General features: G+C 42.5%; 1 protein-coding gene across 1 annotated transcript in view; it reads right to left on the bottom strand.

Annotated features, from left to right (window-relative positions):
- Positions 1-19,533, bottom strand: part of LOC125891254 (uncharacterized) — a 30,194-nt gene extending 10,661 nt beyond the window's left edge. The window contains exons 1-2 of the mRNA XM_049580352.1: positions 19,252-19,533; positions 18,297-19,151 (exon numbers count right to left, since the gene is read on the bottom strand). Coding sequence (XP_049436309.1) covers positions 18,297-19,151; positions 19,252-19,284 — 888 coding nt within the window. The 5' untranslated portion in view covers positions 19,285-19,533. The remainder of the gene's footprint in view (positions 1-18,296; positions 19,152-19,251) is intronic.
- Positions 19,534-25,219: the final 5,686 nt, after the last annotated feature.

Here is a 25,219-nt window from a genome sequence, read left to right as displayed (position 1 = left end):
AGCAGCAGAACATGCTGATGTCTTTTTCTCAAGAGATGGTGGAGACCAAAACAGAGCTAGGAGAAAAGCCAATATTGGGCTTTACATTCATCAGATGGACACAAACACAACTGCAAGTAAATGCTAATGTTGTTCCATATCAGCTGGATGTCTAAAAGCAACTGTTTGCCGTATCTGTCAATTGCCAACTGGGATGATATTCCAATGCCGTAGTTACACTCCATGCTGAAGTACAATTTTGAAATATCTAAGTGTTTCCATTTCTTACTTTATACCTCCACTATTCTGCATATCAACGGCAAATATAGTACTTTTTACTCCACTACATTTATTTGATACAAGTTACTGCTTTACTCGATAACCAGTAAACATGAGCATGTTGTAGCAAGTGGAGCGAATTTTAACTGCTTCTAACTGTAACAGTGCATCATATCTTTTTGTGTTAAGTGTTATTCTGCAGTTTTACACGGTGGTATTGCTACTTTTACTTCAGTGAAGTAAAGGATCTAAACACTCAATCCCCACTGTGCCTCTTAAACTTTTCAAGTTAATATTTATTTGAATATTGGTCTCATTTTCTTGAGTTCTCCCCCCCTCGTCCTCTCCTCTCCTCTCGTCCCCCCCCCCCCCTCCCGACTCCTCCCCTCTCCTCTCCTCCTTCAGAGACCTTGTGGCCGGGCCAGAATGCCCTGCTGCCCTGCAGCTTTATTGTTCCCATAACAAAACCACAGGAGTACAGGAGTCTCTCTTTCTCTTTCTGCCTCCCTCTTTATCTTTCCATTTCTCTGTGCTCTGTGCCACAACTATGACTTGGCATACTGAGGCTTAGAGTAGCCCTCTCAGCTGTGTTTCCGGCCACAGACTGACCACCGGAGACACATGAAAGGAACCGAGATCCGTCAGACACGCGATCATAATGCAGCATGGTAATGTATGATATAATAAACAACTTCCTGGTTAAAGGGAGCAATTAGGGGCATTTTTACTGCAAAAAACACTGCCTTAATCCATGTTACGCCTGGATTTCATGTTATCCACTATTTCTGTTTATAGTCTTTCTGTTCTACTTCTTCTCCTTTGTTTCTTCAAGCTACTATGTTACGTTAAAGAAATGTAACACTGGCCAGTAATCAGTTTCATTATATAGGATAAAAGTTTGTTTTTTTCCCCCATCACATACACTGTTACTTCCTGAGGTGAATATTGTGTATAATCAATAAAATGCGCTAAAAGATGATTGTTACGTTAGAAATTTTAATCCGAACAGTATTCCCCATTTTAAACAGTACTTCCCCTGTTTGTTTTCTGCTGACATTTAGATCCATTGTCCGTTCCAATGGACAGATAGTTTGGGTAGTTTTGACTATACATCTTTCATGTGATTTTTAAACATGAATTAATAATATAGCATCTAATGTTTACTTTAAAAACTGTTTAAATGCAAATTTTGTACTTTAACAATATGTTTAGCAGACTAAAACATGCCTCGCATCTCCTCCTTGCCTCATGGCTGGCCATGCTTGTTAAAAAGGGGGTGTGGCTCTGATACAGTCCACTTTAGATGATGTGGAACACTGTGATTGGCTTACAGACATCCCACCAAATAAGTCTGTGCTTTTGGGTGGAATCAGATAACAGTTATCCATTAGTTAGTCCATTAGAATGGGCGAGGGATCTGAACGGGTTAATTTTACATGTACCACCACTATCCATGTTTACACTGTACACTGACTACATCACTGCCAAGGTGGATGCTACTTTCTAACATGTAAATTTTTAGTTTCATAGCAAAACAATATATGTCAGCCTACTGGGAAGAAAAATAGATTGAAACCATGAATAATAAGCTGCTTAAGTAACAAGTCTGGTAACATTCTACATTCTTCTCATTGTGAAAACTTCACATGAAATTACTGAATGAAGTCTGATATATTTTCCTTCTTTCTTTCATAGAGCTTCACTGTTGTCCAAAAACTCATCAGCGAGCCACAGTTTTGTCGCTGGTGACGTTCCTTCATTAACATGAACACACACACACTGTAGTTTACTCTGACTCAATCCAACTTTAACGGTTATACTGTACATGGTTGGTAGTGTACCAAATGTGGAGTCATTTGCAGCTGAAAGCAAATGCACGTTTGCTCCTGTTTTAAGGGGTGGCTGTGGCTCAGAGATAGAGCCAGTCGTCCACCAATCGGAAAATCAGCGGTTCGATCTCTGGCTCCTCCAGTCCACATGTCGAAGTATTCTTGGGCAAGATACTGAACCCCAACTTACTCCTGATGGCTGTTCAATCAGTGTGTGAGCCTAGGCCACAAGTGTGTAAATGGGTGAATATCACATAGTATAAAAGCGCTTTGAGTGGTCAGGAGACTAGAAAGGTGCTATACAAGTGCAGTTTAGATACAAATACAGATACAGAAAAACTTTATTTATCCCCAAAGGCCAATTCAGTTCCTACAGTCTAGTCAGTTTATTTACCATTTTGGGTAATTATCCAAAAAAAAAAAAAATTACTTAATCAACTGTACACATTTAAAACCCATTTTTTAGATTTACATCATCAGTAGGAACCAGAGGGCTTAAGGCTGAGTGCCATAGACATGATAGAGAAGTCAGACACTATTGTGAGACAGACTAACACATGGTTGGTTTGAACCTATCGCCAGCCTTTAGAAATAACATATACGAGATCAGTGGCTTGGTATGAAAACCTAAAGGAGTTTTCTCTCTTGCGATCTCCTTAAATAACAAAGAAAATCATAAGAGGCTGGAAGATCACTTGCTCTCATTTGAAACAACTGAAAGTAAAAAATACAATAAAAAATATCGATATCTCTACAAATATAATTACCAGCCTGATTCTGGAGAGTCACACTCTGTACTTTTCAGACCCACAATGAGATCTGATCCCATGAAGGTGATGTGCTGATGTCGCTGGATCCGACAAGGGAAAATGTTTTCCCTTCACCGGGTGGACTCTTACGAAAGGAGACCATAACTACTACAATAGCCTGAGGGCAATACACAACCCACTCACGCTGTTCACTAAACCTATAGTTTCTAGAGTAGCCATGCTGCTGATGCAGCACTACTGCTGCTGTGTAAAGCCCACTGTTACAGATGGTAATCCGGCTATCATATACTGTAATAGTCTCTGTGCAACAAAATGGAAGCAATTATCTCAAAGCACACAACGATCGGTGGAACAGATCACAACGCATAACTCTTTATGGGTTTGGGAGATTTACTTTCAGCAACTGACTCTCCCTCCCTCTGCGTAATTCATGTTCTTTACGATCCCACTCTCTTTCTCTTTTGTTTCTTTTTTCCTTTGTCTAGTGACCATTGTTTTTTTGCTTTTCTTGTTAGCCGTGACACCCCCAAAAAACACATTTTGTAATGTAATGTAATGTGCCACCATAGCTTCCTTTTTTTAATTCCTCTGTCCTTTACCTCTTCTAACTCCAACCTCTATTTCTGCTCCTCTTTTTTTCCTCTTCAATAACACAAGTTCTGAGCAGGAAGGGTGATGACAGGGGAATGCTAACTAGCCTTGTCCTGACGCTGCACTCTCCTCCTCTTAGATATATATGTGCACTTACAGGAGGGGCGGCGGGCGGGCGGTGGCAGGAGGGGGAGCGGTGATCACAGCCCATCCCTGCCTGACTCGCTGCTGCTCTGCGGTTGGACTGACAGACTCTCTCTGACTGACTGGCTCATTTTACCAGCTGACAGGCCGCCACTGACTCGCTGCTCCTGCTGCCTTGCTGGCTGCTCCACTCATCTTCCCTCCTCCTATCGTCCTGTATCAGTAGCTATAGCACATTGGCTTGCTGACTCCCTGACACTCTGCACTCCTGCATGCTGCTCCCAATTACACTCCTCTTCTGGCAGACCAAAGGGAGATGGATGCATGAGGCCCCCGCGTAGACACGAGACGTGTTAGCATAGGCAGGTCGGTGAAGGCATGCGAATGCTTGTGTGTACACAGAAATCCCACGTGGCTGCATGAAAGCTGGTTCTGCTTGAGTCAAACCTCATGTACATCCTGGATGCTCATACACCAGACCAACAGGCTGGGTGATGTGATGTCATGTATTTCCAATCACAATTTAGTAACATTTAAAATCCAATGATAGTGCAGTCAAATCTGATCAACGCACAACCGCACATTAGTTACATTTTTGTCTATTCGGCCCAATTTCATTCTACACACTCACTGACTTTTTACTTTTATTTTAGCTTTATTTTACCAGGGTGTGTCATCGAGATAAAAAAATCGCTTTTACAAGAGAGACCTGGCCAATGTAGCAGCCGTGCAAAATCACAACATAGTAAAATACACCACAAACAACATGATGTACGATAAAACGGAAGAACAGGTATTCAACACAGAGGCCTCTCAAGAAAAACAACCCCATGCCTCCATCCCTACATTCTTTATGATGACCTTAAATTAATCAGTGGATATAAAAGTTTCTATTTTTTTTTTTGCAGATCATTCAATGCCCAAGGTGCATTGTGGGAAACTGTTTTTTAATGTACCCCAGGTTTTGACAGATGTGGGGAAAACTACAACCACTAAGAGGAGCGCAGCTGGTAACTGCCAGAGCTAAGACAGAGAAAGGTAGAGACTTATGCTGGATTTTTTTATTTAGTATCGCTTTGCAGATATAAACATACTAATGCTGTTTTCTGAGTGGTCAATGATGTCCAAGGTGTGTTCCCACAAAGTGCATGAGAGCTTAGGGCTGTCCCGCTGTAAAATTATCAAGTACATGAGGGTTCTCCCACAGACATTCTGAGCCCTTTATACATGCTCTCCGTAAGTGCGCATTTCTGCAGACTTTGCCTGAGGGAATTACCCACAATTCATAGGGGCCTTGCCCACCAAAGCGTTTTTTTTTCCCCAGCTGAAAACGCTAGGCGCTCCTAAGAAAATACCCAGCTGGGAGCATTTGAGAGCGCTTTCGAGGTACAACGTTTTTTTAGCTGAGACACCTCGGTTGCGTCTGGTTGCTATGATAAGGAATATCCGCCAAAGTAAACATGTCGGCACAAGGTAGAGTACATGCTCTGGATGAAGGGAAGGCTGAAGCATGTAGGGAGAGAGGACAGACTGGTCTGTGTGGGCTGATGAGAGGAAGCATATATTAATATACAGGGTTCCCACAGTCCAAACCTGGAAAAGTCATGGAATTTCACCATCATGTTTTTCAGGCCTGGAAAAGTTATGGAATTAACAATGCACATTGAAAGTTATGGAAAAGTCATGGAATTTTGTTGTGTGTAATGAAACTGTTACAGTAATCCTTCCTGTATAAACTTAACAGCAAATTTATTTTCTGGAGCTGACGACGTAATGTATAAATATGTGTATAATGGGTCGTTTAAAAGTCATGGAAAAGTTTTGAAATCCTGTCCATGAAAATATTATTCCTCCACTGTTGTTGCTCAGCACTTTGGTCTATCGCTGTGGTCCCTCTTCTACTGTGACTGAACCGCTGGGTAAAAAGTGCCAGTAATGAGCACAGCAGTTTTATCCAAAGTTGAATATTTTTCCGCTCTCAGTGCTCATAAAAAAAAAAACAAAAAAAAAAACACCCAATGGTCAACACTGCTGTTTGTTAGGTAGTATAAACATGCAGCGCTTCCACTGGATAGATATAAAACAATATGCTGGCCTCTGAAAAAAAAACAAAACACCTCAGTGGACATGGCCCTATAGTGTTATACATGGTTAGCAGGGGAGGCCCGGTGACATAGAAAAACAACCAAAACAAAACAGCAAACAAAGTGGACTGGGATATTACATTCACACAGAAATACTACATTTAAACTAAGGATTCAAGGTTTAAGATGATCCATAGAAACGCATGTAATCAGAGCAATGCAAGTACAGGCTATATTACACACCTAGTTTATACCTCAAGCATTGCTTCTGAATTTGCTTGTTGGTGCTGTTTTGACAAAAATAAATAAATTGATTATTATAGATAATATAATGATAAATTAGCTCTTGCAGTGGCGGATCTTCCTATAGGCCTCATAGGTGCCAAACCCATTTTTAACATTTCCCAGGTGACATCAGTTAAGTCCACAAGGGTTCAGAGCTTCAGGCCTGAGGGGGGACATTGCGATTGGGCCTTCAATTCTAACAATGTGTTTGTTTTCTGAACTGTAATTTTAATTGTTTTAAATCAAATATTGATGACTGAAAAAGCAACAGTTTTCAGAAGCTGTTCCGCTTCATGAGACTACTTCCCAAAAATAAGCTGGTGAAATCACTCGCTCACACAGTCTCCATTCACTATTCGCATAGCCAGTAATGGAAATAACAACGTGCCCAGGAATGCATTCTATTCCAAGTTATACCTTATAAGATATATCACTGAAAGTCTACTCTATATTTTCCCTGAGATGCCTCTCCGGGCAATATATGTTTGAAATACTGCAGGAGATGGATGCATATGTTCCGAGGTGGGAGCTGCATTATGAAGGGGAACTGGGACAGATACTGTACACTCTATAACACAAATGTATTTTGAACTAATTAAAAAATGGAGTGTTTATTCTAAGGGCGAGTGGTACCGTATAATATGTGTTGTCATCAGAAGAAACAATTAGAGCGGGAAATGCCTTTTTCTCATTTTTTGGTCAACTGACAATTACTGTGTCGTAAAATTGTAAACGTTATGACCTTATAAACACAGACAGAGTGTAATTAGAATATTAGGATGACTGTAAACCCTGGCTGTAATTATGAGGGTGTCAATATAAGGGGAACCTGCGTGTGAAAATGTGTGTGTGTGTAATCTCCAGCGAGCAGGGGGGAAACAGTAGCGGTGGGGACGTGGAGGAGGGGGATGCGGCCCACCACCACCACAGTGCCCTTGTTCCTTTAATTACTTCCCTCTGCTTCACAGCTTCGCTGCATAACAATTATCCTGCGTGTTCATTTGAAGGGAGCAGACCCTCTCTCCTCATATCGTACAGTAATGGACAGGCTCTGGTGTCAGCAACATCACTTGATGTACAGAGAACACTAGTGGGAGCCATTAAATTAGACTCGGGCTAATACAACTGTCTTTTACCTTTTTTTCCTCCTGCACCATAAACAATAAACAAGTTGCCCGTGGCGTTGCTCCTTCCAGATGTGAAGTTTTTTTTCTCAATGCATCACATCTGAGAGGCAAAATGTGTTCGGCAAAAAGTATAATAACAGGAAACGAGGATATAAACTGCAAAGTGATGTCATAAATTCACAAATCCAGCTTCTACAGCTATTACAATCAATTATTCTCCTCTGGACTGTTAGATTCTTCACCTTTTAGCTGTTGGTTTGTAGTGCACTTTATGTGTCCATGCAAAGGACACACACACACACGTGCACACACACACACATATACCTAGGCGGATGGGAAGGGGTTGGGCCTTTTGCAGTCTATTGGAGTCTAATTCAAGCAGATGTCTGTTTAATTGATCGAAACAAATTACCTCAACATTGATCCCTGTCCCGGCGTAGGGACTGATCGGCTTTTTGGAGACGCTCTGCATGAGAGTGTGTGTGTGTGTGTTGTGTGTGGAGGGCAGGGCAAAGCTCCTCGGCTCCGACCTGCTCACAGAGAATGCATGACTCGATCGCTAAATGATAAATCGTAATTTGGTTTCTCATTATGCCGCGTGTTGTCTTAATCGATTCTCAGTTTCCCTTTGAACTGATGCGCCATCATTCTCACATTCAAACACTGCGCCAATTAACTAATTGACTTTTAAGGCTCATAATTATGAGTAATTCATTAGGTTTCTGAAGTCATTTATTATCAGAGACACATCTTTTTTTTCCTTCTGTCTGTTGTCATCTGTTCTTTTTCTTGTACGGATGCATATTGATGCCACACCAGGAAAAAAAAGGTGATCATTATATGGTAATAACATGAAAAGTTTCTTGTTAAATCAAGATTTTTTCATGTTTTTACAAATATTTTCACTAATAAGATATTTTCATGTTAAAACAATAAACTTTTCTTGTCAGATCTTTATTTTGTTATAACATGAAACTTTTTTCTTATTATAATGTATTATAAAGTTTCTGTCTTCTGTTTTTTTCTTGTTACAAGGACACACTTTTCTTCTTATGAGAAATAAGGTTCTTGTTCAACAATGTAGTTTACTGAATAAGATAATTTCATGTTATAACAAGAAACTTTTCTTGTTAGAACAATATACTTGTCATGTTCTAATGTAAAACTTTTAGTGTAGCAACAAGAAATGTTTCTTTCTCCTTGTTCTTTCTTGTTAAAATGTGAAAACATCCTGTTGTAACATGAAACATTTCTTCAATAGCAAACATTTCTTGTTATAACAAGATATTTTTCACATTTTTTTCACTTTTCTTATACAAAAAAAAAAACTTTTAAACTTACAAAAACCTCTTGTTATAACAATACTTGTTTAGCTTGTTATAATGCAACACTTTTCTCATAACAAGAAAAGTTTTATAACATGAAAATATCTTGTAAAAACCTGAAAAACCTCTTGTCATAACTAGAAACTTTTCATGTCATGACTCACTACTGATTGTTTTGTTTATTTTTTGGCCTGGCATCAATACACTTCTGTAGTGTTGAGAGTAATTTGTCTGTTCTGATGTCAGCGCCACGTCTACTATACAGCACATGTTCCATCTCTAATACGCTGAGGGCATGTGAACACGGTCCTGTAATGACTGAGTGCACAAGCAGCTTGCAAACTGTAAAATCACACATTTACCTTGGCTTCAGCCCGTTGCTGATACTACAAATAAAAGCTGCTTCCACAGTGTGAGAAACAAATTTGCTTTCAGTACAGATACATTATATCCATGTAATGCTACATATAAGGAAAAATAACCTCAGCAGCTGGATGAGTCATGACTGTGACTGGCACTGCTGATGTTGAGAGCATATATACAAATATATACTGCAACTTGCTGACTATTTGTGTGTCCATATTCGCATTTAATTTACATTACACTCATACATGCCACGGTATCTGTGTGTGTATTTTACGCGTGTGCCTATTGTTTGAGGAATGACTTTGGGGAGTTCAGATGTACATTCGTCCTGAGATTCACTTCAGAGACATAAACATAGAAGGGGATATAATAGGCTGTGTCTGTGTCCTTGTATCAGGGCGAGACGACACATACATTACCACTCCACTGCATCTGTTTCAACTTCCATTACTCTTTACCCCTATTATATTCTGTGGATTGCTGCCGATGCACACTTACTATAAACATGATTAAAAGAGAAAAAAAATCCCGGCAATAAACTCTGACACTTAATATAAAACTGACTTTACAATCTCATGCCTCCTTCCTGCACGCGCCTTCGCTCTCTTTCCATCATGTACATACAGTACAGGTGTACAGTGCATGGGTACATACTAACAATCCAGGAATTTATGTTTTATGTGAGCGCACACACAATCTCCCAACCAAAGGCCATTAAGGCCTCATATTCAGCCATTCCCACTGCTACACAACAGCCATGTGAAGCCTCAAAACTCCCTGATTAAAGTTCAATTTATATACATAACCACTGTCTTTCTTGTGTTTTTATTGCCATAAAAATGACACCAATCTTGCAATTAAAAACAGTTTCTGTTCAAGAAATACTAAAGAATATTTATTAAATCCTTCATTTTATTTTGTCAAAAATACAGTTGTGTTTCTACACTGAACTTCCCGTTACAAACATTTTCTGCAAATTAAGTGTTTTGCTGCAGATGCTAATTTTCTTGTCTGTTCAGCCATTTTAACTATTGCAGTTCATGGCAACATATTTTTTCCTTATATATATTTCAAATCCTGTAGAAGTTTAAAGCAGATCTCCCTTTCTGTATAAGGGGTGTACACCAGGACCCATCCATACACTATATCACACACACAAACTGGTGTATATTAAAACAGATTGTGTGGTAAGAGCGTGCAAACAGACGTCAGATCAGCGTACATGTTTTTCTACGTCAGTCTGTGATATTGTGTACAGTAAAAAAAATGGCATTGCTTGTTTAGGTTTCATTAATGGAATGATTTTTTTTTTTCTTTTTGCAGCCTACGCCGCAGTCTGGAAAATGCCCGTCTTAAGCACATTCATAAACTTTCTCTAAAATTTTGCTCAATTCTATTATTTTACTCACACTGCAGACAACATATATTCCCTGATCTTTGCATTTAACCCTGTATTATAATATGAGCACTGTGAACAAAATTAACTACCTTTCTGATGTTTAATGCTGGTGATTGAGATATCACTGATAAAGGTGCATGTGATGATAATGATATAGGGGCTATAAATACATACATTAAGTAAGCTGCTGTGGTGCTATCATGACCTAAAGAAATGACACTGACTACAAAAATAAGAACATAGTTGTCATTAAATAAAGCAGCAACTTATTGAAAGAGACTGCAGGTGAGTACACAGCTTGCTGGCAGTGGAATCTGACAGTCCTCCCTTTTTTCTGTTGTACCAGAAAAGCAGTAAACACAGAAGAGCCATGAAGGAGTACTATAAACCCCCGACCCCCTGTGATAATGAATAATTCTTCCTCCTTTCATTATCCCTGCATTCATCTCCTCACTGTCTCTGTTGAAGCAAACAGGTGGTTGTTTGATGCTGTCTTGGCTGGTAGTTACACAAACATACAGTTAACATACAGTTACAAAGTTACAAAGATGGCTGAGGGTGCAACACAGTTGGTGGAAATGCGCTTCTTCTTCGCTATTCTTTTCATCGACAGATCTAATGAGTGGTGGGGCAGGTGGAAGTGTTGATATGCAAACAGAGGATTAAGGGCATGCCCACATCCATTGACGGCTAACTGGGGATTCAGCCCTGCATTAAAACTTTTGTTGTTTGATATACCGAGAGACAATAAAAAACGATCCTGGAAGTCCGGCCTGCTTAATGCATTCAAAGGCTTATCAGATGCAAAAACAAAAACACAACGGATTTCTACGCAAGATAACCAGTAAAAATACATGTATGTTACTAAGTAATTGAACAAGAGTGTGCGCTTGTATGTATGTGATTGGCTGACGCAGCACTTTGCCTGATGACGTCACGTTGCATTGCAGCAAAAGTCAAGGCAGGTTACATTTTTTGCTCGATGACCCTGTGTTGTTGTGCGTTGACACACTGGTTCCATTCAAAAGAATAACACCCACCCACCCTGTCGCTTGGAACAGCACATTTAAAACTGCTCTTAATGTAACATAAGGTTGATTGACTAATGCGCTTTATCGGTAGCTGACAGAGAGAGATAAATCAATCATTTACTCATACGTTGTGTCAGGTGTACTGTAGATTTTGCATGAAATTCCATATTCACAGAGGCAGATTTTTTTGGGCATCAGTGTTCCACATGACTGATCTGTATGTAACTACTGCTAATCCCTCACTGGGCCTGTGGATTACTAGCTTTGCCTTTGCCCTTGTGTGGACTCCCAGATGGAGAACCAGCCAGTCGGTGAGCCGGTAAGTCAGCCAGCTTTACCAGCTGGCTGGCTGGGTAGCCGAGGAGAGCAGAGAGGGAGGGTCAGGGCAGCCCCGAGAAGAAGCCGGAGGTCTCAGTATGTGTGTGCGTGTGTGTGTGTCTGTGGATGGATGGCTGTCTAACACGGCGCGAGGCAAAGCGGTGCCGCTGGTTTACTTTTAGTGGGGCCCCCCAGTCGTCCGGCTTTGGCTGTCTCAGCACGGTGCCGCAGTCAGCATTGTTGCATATTTAATGTCCTGATGAGAGCTTCCACCTGCTGACACAGGCAAAGTGACAGAACAATACCCGCCCAGCCCCCTCGCCACTGCCCCCCCCCCCCCCACAACACACATACACACACCAGCCCTGAACACCATCATCAATCCAGCCTCCCTCTCTCTCTCTCTCTTTCTGCCTCTTTCGCCTCGCCTCATCTCACACGCTCACTCGCCACAACTCCCTCCGCTCCGATCCCACTTCAGTCTACGCTGCGCTCTCGTTTCCCTTTTGTCACTCACCCCCCCCACCCCCCAACCTCAGCACCGTGCCCTTCTATCTTTGAATTCTCCCACAGTACAACGACCTTTCCCTCTGGTTCTTACAAATCACTGCAATAAATCCCTCCAACATAAAAACACTCTCTCACACACACACACACACACACACACACACACACACACACACACTTGTACTTACTCACAAACACATTTTATGTTTTGGGGGGCTTTATGAATATGTTCCTAGCTGAAGTCTGCATTTCTGGACCCATACCTCAATGGCCTCTTCATCTGCGGCTATGATTAGAATTGTCACTTAAACTGACGGTTAATTAGCTTTGAAACACTGTCTGGCTGCATGTTTTGTAATGTTAAACAGTTATTCTTGGCACAAAGCAGTTCTGCTCATTTATGATCCCTTGTTAACATTTTTTTTTCTTGTAAAATAAGATTGGCAGAAAGTGTAATCCAACTGCAGATCCCTGTCAGCCCAGCAGCTCCCACACAGGCACAACGCCCTGGGGTGTGCACCTGATCAGGGCCAAATTACTGCACTGAAACTGGCCCAAATAACACCTAAACAGGGACAGGTAAACCCTAACTAGGTCACATACAGTATTTATATACAAAGTAGGCCAAAATACATACGACCAAAACCTGACACGATTGTTGTACCTGCTCCCAAACCGCACCCGGATTAGTCATTGTTCCTGCACACATATACTGTACGTACCATACATACTTAATCAGAGCCTAAGAATTATCACACAGGAGCGATAAAAAAGAAGTGGCACCTATGTGTTCTGCTGGCTCAGCAGGCAGAGACAGATATCATGCAGCCTGACATTGTGGGTTTGAACCAGAACCTTCGTCATGAGTCATTTTCTCATTCTTGCATCCCATTTTTTCGTCATTTTTGCCTCTTTGAGCTAAACGCTGAAAAGCAGAAACTCCCCCCCCAACAGACTGCTGTTTCAATTGGTGCGTTAAAATTGAAATGTAATATTTTCGACCTCACGTTCGTCCGCAAAAGACCAAAATCTCCACATTATATATGAGGTGTTCACAACCAGGCCAACAACTTGAGCCCAGACAGCGTGACTACACACAGAGGCGTCTGAGACTAGTAATCCGTTAGTCCTGCAGGCAGTCTCCGCTCCTTCCTCTTTCTGACCATCCTCTCGGATCATACTATCCATTAGCAAGCATTTAATCACTGCACCATTTACTGGAAACTGCTGTCTGTCTGTGGTGTGTGTGTGTATGTGTGTGTTTTTGTAGCAAATTCACACTATTTGATAGAAAAGCTTGATAAATGACCAAAAAAAGTAATCCAAAGTAAGCAGGAGGTGTTCTTGAAATCACCGCCATTAGGAAATTATTCCGCAATCAAACTGGAAAGACAGGAGCGAAAGAGATATCCAAAAATCTATTGCGGGGCGAGTGGAAAGTGCTGACTGGAGTTGCAGCTGCATCTATGGTTTGCTACTGTATGCATCCCTCTGCAGCACCGAGCTGACTGGACTCAATTGGGCCACATCAGGGCTGAAAACACACTGCACATGCACGAGCTGCGCATGTAGGATATAGAATAAAGCACACAGAACATCTTCTCCAAAGAGTTTCCGTTATTTCTGCAAACTTAAGTTTAACTGTTTGATTTTTGTTCAGATGCAGCGCTGTAATTTTTCCCAACCTGGGATACATACTTCTTTACATTCCATAGTTGCTCTTGTTCATATGGGCATATAAAGAAGTATGTCCCCCAAGCAGGCCACTGTCCTTGGTGGCGCATCAGGCCCCCCCACACTGCCCTCCATCCTTAATCCTTCTCCTCCTCTCCCCCCACTGGCACACACCCACTCAACGGGGAGGAAAAAATGTTGAATCGGGATCCATGCAAACCACTGAATGCTCATAACCCCCCTGTGATCCCCCTGTGGCACCTCAGGGTCCCCCTGGACATCAAGATAGAAGCTTGAGCGCACACACTCGGGATTAAAAACACACAAGTTCATGCAAATATACTCTAAAACAGCAGTAATTATGCTTAAAAAACTTTTCTAACTGTTTTAAAAATCATATTTTTCTTCTGAACTATCATAAGGTCCTTACACCTCTAAGAAGAAACATTTCAAACAGGTAAAAAAATTTCCACCATGTCATATCAAATCACAGAATAATGCCAGATCACGCAGATTAATTTACACCTGAACTGTCACAGAGGGAAAAAAAAAGCCAATTTTAAAAGTCATATTTCACTGTATAAAGATTTAAATTCCCCCTATTCCCGCTGAAAGAACACATATTTTAAAATGCTGCAATACTACAGCATAACTACAATGTCTGGCCACCATGTGTCCGCTCTGCTTTGACATATTGTACATTATGAAGCAGTTTCTCTCTCTCTCACACACACACACAGACACACACACACGCACGGCACGCGATTCACCTTGAGTGTCACGCCTAGAGGTTCAGCTGCAGCGGTGGAGTGAAAGGGGTGAGGTGGGGAGAAGGTAGAGGAGGAGGAGGGGAGGGTGAAGGGAAATGAGGGAGATGTTGCACTTACCTACAGGCAGATGTTGGATAGAACCGCCCCCCCCCTCCTCTACCTCCACCCCCTGCCCCCACTTCCTCCTCCCCTCCTCCTCCTCCCCCCCCCTGCTTCAGCTGGGCCGATGCACCAAAGAGAGAAGCAATAAAGCGAGAGCGGAGAAGAAAAGGAGACTGGGAAGAAGAAGTGCTTCGCTCTCTCTTCTCTCAGTCTGTGTCCCAGGTGCTGCCTCTGCAGTCTCTCTCTCTCTCTCTCTCTCTCTCTCTCTCTGTTTAGCCACACACACTCTCTCTCCCTCCTCTCTCTGATCCTCTCTCTCCCTCTCTCCTCTCCTTAATCTCTCCCTCTTCCTCACACTGAAAACTTTTAGTCCGGCGCACAGCCGCTCGTCCCACCGGTCCTCTGCCTCTGAGAGCAATTCCTCTCTTTTCCTCTCTCTCCCCTCTGTGCCATTCATCTCTCTCACACACACTGTCCCATGCACTCTATAGGCTACCATGCTACGCAGTCTCCCCTTGACTGCCCACTCCCCTCTATATACCATGTGCTCGCATTGTCTCTCTCTCTCTCTCTCTTTCTCTCCTGCACACACACTCCACACCACATACTCTCCCACCCTCCCAGTCAAACTACAGTAGTGTTCCAGTCCCACGCTGAGCAGACGGCAGCGATGATGAGGTTGAATGGCACATGTGGCGTGGCACGTGGACAGGTTTGGGGGGAGCAGCCAGAGCAGGAATGTCAATATATCTGTGTGTGTGTGTGTGTGTGTGTGTGTGTGTGACCTACTGTGCATATCTGACGATCTGTAAATGTGTGTCAGTGTGCGTGGTGTGTGTGTGTTTATGTGTCTGTCTTGACTTGCCCTTGTTGCTTGAGTGAACCCCATTCACCTGAGACCCCCTGCCCCCTCCCATTAGCCTCAGTCCCTGATCCACAAGCAACCCCCCAATCCCATACACACACACACACACCCACACACACACCTACCCACCATCCTCTGCTGTCTCCCCCTCCCCACCCCCCACCCCCCTCCCTGTCCTCTCAGAGATCAATACCAATTTATAGGCAAATGCACAAAGGCTGAGTCGCGCTTTTAATGAATTGAACCATTGCTAACGTCAGGCATCTAATGAAGGCTCTGAGAGAGGCGTTAAGAAAACCTATGGTGGGAGCAGTAGGAAGCGCATAAGGGTTATTGGGAATGTGTGTGTTGCGTGTGTTCCTTTGTGCGGCTGTGTGTGTGTGTGTGTGTGTGTGAATGCTGGGTGGACAGCTGTTACTGTGTTACAATTTTCCTACCGGTCCTCCCTTTAAAATATTTGATACCACTTACACAAGAGGCAGGTTAAGATATATAAACTGGTTAAGATATATAGACATCCCAGCATGCACTGCTGCTGGAAGCACCTGCACTGCCAAACTGCAATATCAGGAAGTCTTTCTTATGTCTTTGGTTGTCAACCTTTCACCTTGAATGACAATTACAGCTAATCAAATCTCTATGAAAGCGAACGTTGAGGCTGGACTGTTGACACAGCACAATATTCTATTTCTTACATGCAAAGGACAAAAGACACATTTTTCTATATATGTGTGTGGCTCCACAGTGAAGTAGAAAATGGATATTTTGTAAAAGCAGCTCTGTGATTTCCACTTGTGTTTGTGCATATTCACTTAACTGCACAGGTAGCTACTGTATATTGCTTTTCTGTGCTACATAATTTAACTCTTGCACTTTGAACATACAAATTGCCTGAGTGTATCAACTGCATCCGCATATGAATATGTCATACTCTGTAGCCCCCCAATAGCCCCTTTGTGTGTTCCCACCACTGTGTAACCAGTGCCATGGGGGCTGTGCACATCAGCCCTGCCCGCCCAGTAATTAAACTAAAAGTCTCTTCCATAAATCACACTCGTCCTCTTCTCTCTCTCATTCCTCCCCTCTTTTCTCTCCCAGCGATGGAAGGGAAAGGTTTTGTAAATCACCGGCCGGGGCTGGTAAACGAGGGGGCTTTGCTGACGTGCACCCTCGCGAGCGCGCAGACACACTCCAGCCCCGGTGCTAGACATAGACACATTACAAAGAATTAAGCTGCCTATCCACTCTGGCCTCTACGCCACCACCGTCCCAATATTCCAGGCAAGAATTACAATTCTCCAGGGAGAAATAGCCAACTGCTGTAGATTGCAAGATAAGGGGCAGCATGTAATATGCACCCGCACTGCACTGTGATACACAGCTCATACGGCAGGAAGTGGATGGAATTTGCCAACATCTGGTGCGACTTCTGTAATCCTTACAATGGGGTGCAGTATCGAAAAGCATTTTTCATCCCAATAAACCAGCCGGAAACAGATAATATAAATCCTCTTCCTCTTATACACCTTTCTGTATACTCTCAACATTCATAGCAGTTAAGCTAACACCATTTAAAGCTAAGTTTCACACCCTGTGGTTGATGGAGACAGAAAGACAGATAGATTCCCTTCAAACAGCTGCGTGTGTACTATAACCGCTCTCCTATAGGGCTGGGCCGGGCCGGGCTGGGACACCCGACACCTCACCCACCTCCAGCAATTCACAGTGAAGCCTGTCAAGGCTCTGGACGCTTGACAGACAGCTGACCACCGCTGATCTCCCTGGTATCCGCTAACTGGTTAAAACTAGCCCAGGCAGCGAGAGAGAGATAAAGAGAGAGAGAGGCGACGAGACAGAGGGATGGGAGCATATGCACGACACTTTTAGAACCTTGCTCCTACTTTAAACCTCTCTCTCGCTCTCTCAGGAGAGTGACACATGTGTGTGTCCCGTCTATAGATAGAGCTGAGGTCCCGGTGAGCTTAACACCGGTGCACATTAGAACATACTCATGTGGTGTTTGTGCTAATAAATCTCACCTGTCCTGCAGGCAAATATAGTACACTGCACTGGTCCAACACCATACATATCTACACCACAAATGTAACATTATGTGGCCCATATGCTCCCTCAAATATTTACAAAAAAACTGCAGATCTGCTTCTCAATAAAATGCATGTGAATGGAAAAATAATTTAATTTTAAAGAGATATGAATACATCGAAGGACACTGTATGTGGGTAATAATTCAAATATATTTAGTCTGCAAAAAATGGCAACAAGCTAAGTTTGCTACCTTTATCTGACAACTTACTTACTTAGTTTTACAGTCTGTGCGAATGCATAATAACCTTTATTTAATCAGGCAGTCTCATTTTAAGTCATAACGAGAGATAATGTGTAGTTTGCCCTGAGCTGCTTATCATTACTATTCTAAATGCTTTCCACTGAATATCAACACAGCCGTACCAGCTGATTAGAAACACTCCAGAGTGAACACCTCAGAGATAACCCTTGACCTTTTAACCCCATGCCAATGTGCGGAGACAGTTCTTTGCCAACACGTGAATCACAAGCTCTGCTACAACAATTCTAACAAGAAGCGGAGTGATAAATAAATAAGAAGACTCTTTCCAGCTCCCTAACTCACAGTGTGTTTTTCCAAAAGAGCAGCTGATGAGAAAAAAACTGTATTGTGTGTGTGTGTGTATGTGTGTGTGAGTGAAGGTGGCTGGGACAAAGCACACTGACACACACACGCAGAGGCATACATTCAAAAATAAATGCGGTGAGTAAACACACAATTTTTTTTTACAAATATCTAAACACACAGAGACACTTCCACACCTACCGTAAGCAGAGGTGATCCAGATAGGGATGACGGCCCATGCGGAGTGAAGCGGTCGCTGCAGGCGGAGTCTCTCCTCCCTGGGAGCTGATTCAGCGATGGAGAGTTTAAGGTTGCGGAGAGGAGAAGAGGAGGAGGAGAGGAGGAGTGAAAAGAGAGGAGAGGAGAGAAAAGAAGAGGGTCACGGGACTTGCCTTGCCTCTCTCTCTCTCTCTCTCTTACTGGATGGGGTGGGAAAAGGAAGAGGAGGGGGAAAAAAACCAGGAGAGAAGAAAGAAAAAAAAAATCACAGGACCCCCGTGCAGGTGGAAAAGAGAGCAAAAATAGTGGCCAGTATAAAAAGCACAGAGCTTTGTGTAAGAGGATTCGATTTGAAGTGATGACTGGGCAGTGAAATGCGTCAGCCGGCAGCTGCCCGTCCCTCCGCACCACACCAGGCCATGTAAAGTTAGAAGGAAGACAGCTGATCAGACTGCCAGAGAAGGAGATGGAGCGAGATAGTGAGTGCTGACAGAGCTGAAGGACAAATCGGGAAGAGGGACGGAGGGAGGGAGGAAGGGAGGGGTTGAGAGAATGAAAGAGTAAGTAAAGGGAGACAGTGGGTGAGAAAAACAGGAAAAATAATGGAGATGAAAGAATGAAATAAAACAGAGGGAACTGAAGTAAAAATGGGAATGGGAAAGAAGCAGAAGATTTCAAGACAGGAATGAGAGGGGAAAAGGAGGACAGAGAAGAAGATGAAATGTGGGAGAGGAAAAGATGAAAATGAAGGAAGGGAGGGTGCAGGAAGGAAAGAGGGAAGGAGAGGAAAAAGCATGGTGGGAGGTAAAGAAGGGAGGTGCAAAGTTTGGATGATAGCTGGCAAAAAAGAAAAATGAAAAAGTAAGGTTGGTAAAAAAGAAAAAAAAAGGAACAGTAAAATGGGGAGCTTTTAAGAGTTAACTCAATTATCTCTTACTCTTTCCTGTCTTTCTTGTCCTTTTGCCCCCATATTCCACTCAGTCACTTTCCCGATATGTCGTCCAGCGGTTGGTAAAAGCAGTTCCTTAAAATTAAAGAGATGACTACAAAAAAAAAAAAAAAAAAAAAAAATCAAGAAATCAAGTTGTAAGGATAAAAAAGGTTCTGGGATAAAAGGTCAAGTGATACTGCTCACAGGCAGTGTTTGTGCATTGGCGTAAAAAAAAAATAAATAGACGAAAGCAAAATTAGAATGAGAACACTGTGAGGGGGGAGCAGGCAAGAGGTTGAGCGTGATCAGAGGAAACCCCCACCGTCCCAGGGTTTTTATACCAAGGTAAGAACCAGAGACGAGCACCCCTCCACCAGCCCGCCCGCGCAGCCATGCTCCACGGCCTTATTTAGTGAAGCGTGGCAAAAAATAGCCTCCCAAGTGCTGCTGGGGGTGTTTGGGTAAAAGTGGGTGGGTGGGAGAGTGGGAGGGACAGGGCGGGGAAGACTGGGAGGTGAGGCAGAGAGGGGGTGTAAAGGAAGGTTGGGGATGGTAGTGGTGTTGCAGTCACTTTTAATCTTTCTCTCTGCTAATTGACTAGTCAGGTCTGAGCTTGATTTACTCCTCTTTCTCATGCATCTTTTTTCTGTGGCCACCCCTTGGTGTGTCACGTTACTGTCCTATCCCCCTGCCTGGGATACTTAATCTACTGTACTTACTATCTGTCTGTGCTGTGCCTCTTCTCAGGCGCCTTGATTTTCCTGGGCTCTTTAAGAATCCTAGATGAGTCTTTCTGATTCTATTTCAGGTGTGTAAAGCTCCTCTCTCATTGGACAAAACACCAACTAACACCCACCAACGTCTGGATTTTTACTTTAGTTTAAAGGTTGGGTGTTCATTCCCGGGATAATGACTCTGCAGTAGTCACAAGTCTGCTCCAGCTCCCATCAGCAGTGGAAAAAGGTCTCAAGTCTTTGCACTCAAGTTCAGATTCAAGTCCTAAGTCAAAATAGGCAAGTTCCAAGCCAGGTCCCAAGTCAAGACTGACATATTCTGAGTCAAATCCCAAGTCAAGGCGGACAAGTCCCAGGTTGAGTCCCAAGTCAAGACTTACAAGTACAGGGTCAAGTCCCAGGTCAAGACAGGCAAGTTCTGAGTCAAGTCCCAAGTCAAGACTTTCAAGTCCCAAGTCTAGTCCCAAGTGAAGACATGCAAATTTCAAGTCAAGTTCTGAGTCAAGACTGACAAGTCTTGAATCAAGTCACAAATTCTGTCCATCTCTGTCTCAGCAGCGCTCAAACATCATTCCAAATCAGTTGGCACCGAGTCCTAAACTTTGAGTTTCAAGTCCTAAATAAGTCATAACGTACTTTCAGCATATGTAATGCCATTTTAATACAGAGTTATAATGTATGACAATTTTATTTATTTGTTAAACATGTTTGTGAAAAAAAAGTGCAACTGAACTTAATTATTAAAAAGTGCTGTGCTATGTGATGCTGACTCAGCTGGAAACATCTGACACTGTTCGTTATCTCAGTCACAAATTCTGTCCATCTCTGTCTCAGCAGCACTCAAACATTATTCCAAATCAGTCAGCACTGAGTTTGAAAGAGACACTGAAAAAGCAGAGGTGAAACCAAGTCATTGTTTTGCAAGTCACAAGTAAGTCTCAAGTCTTTGCACTCAAGTCATGTCCCAAGTCCAGACTGAGGAGTCCCAGGTTAAGTCCCAAGTCAAGACTTACAAGTCCCAAGTCTAGTCCCAAGTCAAGACATGCAAATTTCGAGTCAAGTTCCAAGTCAGGGCTGACAGGTTTTGAATCAAGTCCCAAATCAAGACTTGCAAGTCTCAAATCAAACCAAGTCGTAGATTTTGAGTTTTGAGCCCTTCAGCAAATGTAATGCCATTTTAACACAGAGTAATAATATATGAAATTTACAAAAGTCATTTATGCTTTTTTTTCAGTGTATTTCTTTTGTAAACATGTTTGTGAAAACAAGTGTGACTGGACATAATCATTTAAAAAGTAGTGCTATGCAATGCTATGACTCCCTCGGTTACTTCTGCCACTGTTTTTTATCTCAGCCAAAGATTCTGTCCGTCTCTATCTCAGCAGCATCATTCCAAGTTAGTTGGCATGGAGCTTGAAAGAGAGAATGCATAAGCAGAGGTGGGACCAAGTCACTGGTTTGCAAGTCACTAGTAAGTCTCAAGACTTTGCACTCAAGTTCAGAGACACATCCCACGTCAAGACTGAAAGTCCCAAGTCCCAAGTCAAGTCGGGCAAGTTCCGAGTCAAGTCCTTAATTAAGACTGACAAGCGTCAAATCAAGTCCCAAGTCCTAAACTTTTAGTTTCGACTCCTAATTTGAGCCATAATGTGCTCTTCAGCAAATGTCCTGCCATTAGAGTAATAATATATGAAATTTACAAAAATCATTAATGCTTTTAAAAATTTGTGTTGATGTGTTAAACAAGTTTGTTAAAACAGGTACCACTAAACGTAATCATAAAAAAAGTTTGTTTATGTCTGACCTCTCTTGTTGTGTAATGCAAATGTGAATGATGAACAGTAGCCCCTCTTACACTGCCAGATTTTTGGTGAATGTTAGGCCGTTTTGCTGGCAAGCTGCGAGTGTTGAGACACACAGAGCCGGATTGGCGAGTTGATCCGAGGTGCCCAATTTTCCGCCACCTAGGGGTAAACATATTGCCGGAACATTTTGGTTTAAAAAGAACGAGGCGCCCTTCTGCCACGGGAGGGGATGTTGATGACTTGTAGGAGGAGCTGTTGATGACGCTGCACGTGCAACCCACTGACGGTGGACTAACAGGAAACAGCTGATAGATAGAATGAGCAGCTAGTAGCAAGAGGGAAATGCAAACCTGAAAGACACTGTAAAGATGAGGGAGACAAGGAACAGACAACTGGGGAGACAAGGAATTGCTCTCCCTCCTTGCCCTTGCAAATGAAGAGGCCCTTAACCGTCAAATGATGGGAACAGTGAAGGACGGGCCGACTTACGAGAGAATCGCAGAGAACTGACCAGACGTGGCTTCCCTCGGAGCAAGGCACAAGTCATTATTAAGTTAAAGAATGTGAAGAAAAAGTTTCACGAAGTGAACGACCACAACAGCAGGGGGGAGCGGCAGGGGGCCGTATCGACTGGCCGTATTTTGACTTGTCAGAGCAGAGCATTTGGGGCACGCCCCCCATTGCCCTGAAAAAGGCACATTCTGTATAAACAAAAGTAGGTAGGCGGCATTTCACTGCACTCCCTGATTTTGTTTTTATGCTGCCACTGTTAAAAGAAGACTGATTGGGCTTTCCTGCAAATTTGCACAATTCATATTTTAAAAAGGGCTAAAAAGAGTTCTTTGATAGGACATTGCTGACCTTACACGCCAGGCTTGAAAAAAGTTATCAAGTATTTTCAAGTCAAAAGGCTACAGTCTAAGTGAAGTCACTGGTGTTAAAGTTCAGATTGTGTTGCAAGTCTGTTTTGCTTTTTCAAGTCCAGTCTTAAGTCAGGGCTGTACGTTAACTTTTTTAGCCCATAGCACTGGTGCTACAGAGGGTGATAATTTTGTAGCACAGGCCAGAAAGTTTGTAGCACCTGTCATGATAACAAATTTTGCTGGCCGATTAATTGCATCAGAAATTATTGCGATAAGCGATAATATGCGTAATATTGTGCTTTTAAGACCATTTTTATTATTGTTGTAATTTTGCTTTTTTAAACTTATATAATGATAATAAAGGTATAATGATGCAAGTACACCCTTTTAAAGAATATTTATGAATGCAAAAAAAGAAAATTTAAATTTCCGAAATAACATGTAAAAATACCAAAATAAATAAAGACCTTATCCACCTTATTTTCAAACACAGAAGTAAATAGTGATCAACTTCCGTTTTTTTGTGCGTGACTTCCGGTCAGCCGCTTTCCCTCATGCTTTCCCTTACCGCAGCTAACGGTGCAAGCTATTTTTTTTTTCAATTTTCAGTTGTTTATGTTAGTCAATCAGTTAGTTAGTTAGTCTGTGTATTTTGTATAGATAACTCTGCCCACGTTTCCGTTATAACGGAAATTTATTCTCTCCAAACGCGAATAAAGCGCACGTCAATCATAAACTATGAACCAAAAAAGCACAATCTATCCCGAGTGAGACAAACTGCTTGATCCCCATCTCCAGTGTACCAGCAGAGAACCTGCAGAACTGAATCAGCGAAAAACACACCAGGCTAAGCCTCTCTACCTGAGCAGCTGAAGCTGCGGCTCGCACCCTCGACACGCAGACAGTGCTTCTGCATGCCAGCCAAACGTGTGCGCAACTGTGAGAAATAAATATGTGAGGTGTACGCTGCTTTTCTATCTTTATTCCCTTTTCTTTCTTTCTTTCTTTCTTTCTGTCAGCGACATACACTCCTAACACAGGACGGGTTGTTTTTATTGACTGAGTTGATCATTAAGCCATATGATGCGCGGATCAGCTCTGATAGCACCTGAATCAGCATGTACGCATCAACCATCCAGCTGTTACAACATGATTGAGCTAGCAAAGCAGTTTTGTGTTGCTATGTGTGGTATTTATTCAGTTTTGGGAAATCACGATGTCTAGAAAGCATCAGTGGCTGCCGCTGACAGGGACAGCTAACGTTAACACTAGCAGCAAAGCTAACTTCAGGATCGTCATCCGTTAAAAGCCTCCCGTTGTCGGATACGACATGAAACTACTCCAGTTAGCTCAATCATGTTGTAACTAAGACATCTGCTGGAGAAAATATTTTTTTCACAGGCCACTTTGTGAGTTTAGTGAGTTATTACAGACACGGCTAACGGCTAACAGCTAACGGTTGGCCCAGCTAATCGACGATAACCAATGTTATTAATTACACACAGAGAAAATGCTAATGTTTGTTCAATCATTGTGTTTATAGACTTTACAAACATCAGATTAGTCTAAACGGTGATATAGTGACGTGAAAAATGTGATATATACATATATATAGCTAAACTCAGCAAGGTAAACAACAAGGCGATTCCCATTTACACAGTGGTAAGAGTGCTGGACCGGAAGTGTCGCACAAAAAAACGGAAGCTGGCTGCGTTCTGTTTTGCCTCCGTGTTTCCGTGAAAAATAAGGTGGATAAATACAAAAAAATAGACTTTCAGTTAAGTTGGTCATATTCGCTCTTTGGGATGGTTTTAGAACAAACCTGGCACACCAGCTAGTCCACATTACTGGGCTCCGCTCTGTCATTTGGTTTAAATCCAAAACACTCCCACACAGGGGCCATGGCATTTGGTTTAGGAACAAGTTCCCTGTCTTTCTCTTACGCTCAACTCTCCCCTACAGAGACAAAGACACTCGATGACAAGAGCTTTCCCTTTTCCCTCCATTCATTACGCTAATGAACCAACTCACCTGGCTGCCAGACGATGCACGGCAGTGAACGCTCTTGTCGTCCAGTCTCTTTGGTGGAGAGAGACAAGGAAAACAAACATGCATGAATATGGCAATTATGCGCTGCCAGAAAAGTTACCGTCTCCCTTTAAATTTACTGTGCAATTAACCGACTTATCGCATTGCAAATTTTTCCTGATTTTTCTCTTTTTGTTTGGGGTTTTTGTTGAGGGGCTGAAAATATCTCTTCATTGTCACCACCGTCTTGCTGAAGTGAAGTAATGATGGGAGAGGCTAGAGGTAACTGCACAGGAATTGTGGTAATAGTAGTTGGATATACAGGATACTAGGAATGGTCGTTATCACAGTAGACTACAACTACCATGTAGACTAGCGATTTTTTTTTTTTTTTGTAGGATAACGATGAGCCATTGCTCATGTCTGTCAGATTTTACGAGAAAAAAAACATGCTACTAGGCAAATAAATTCATCACACAAACATTTTTTTCCATCGCACGTGCAACATATATGTCACACTGTACAGCCCTGTAAGTCATCAAAT

The sequence above is a fragment of the Epinephelus fuscoguttatus genome, linkage group LG7 (genome assembly GCF_011397635.1).
Source record: "Epinephelus fuscoguttatus linkage group LG7, E.fuscoguttatus.final_Chr_v1".
Classification (NCBI taxonomy): Eukaryota; Metazoa; Chordata; class Actinopteri; order Perciformes; family Serranidae; genus Epinephelus; species Epinephelus fuscoguttatus.
Note: the sequence above shows the minus strand (reverse complement) of the source record. Positions and strands in the feature narration are given on the sequence as shown.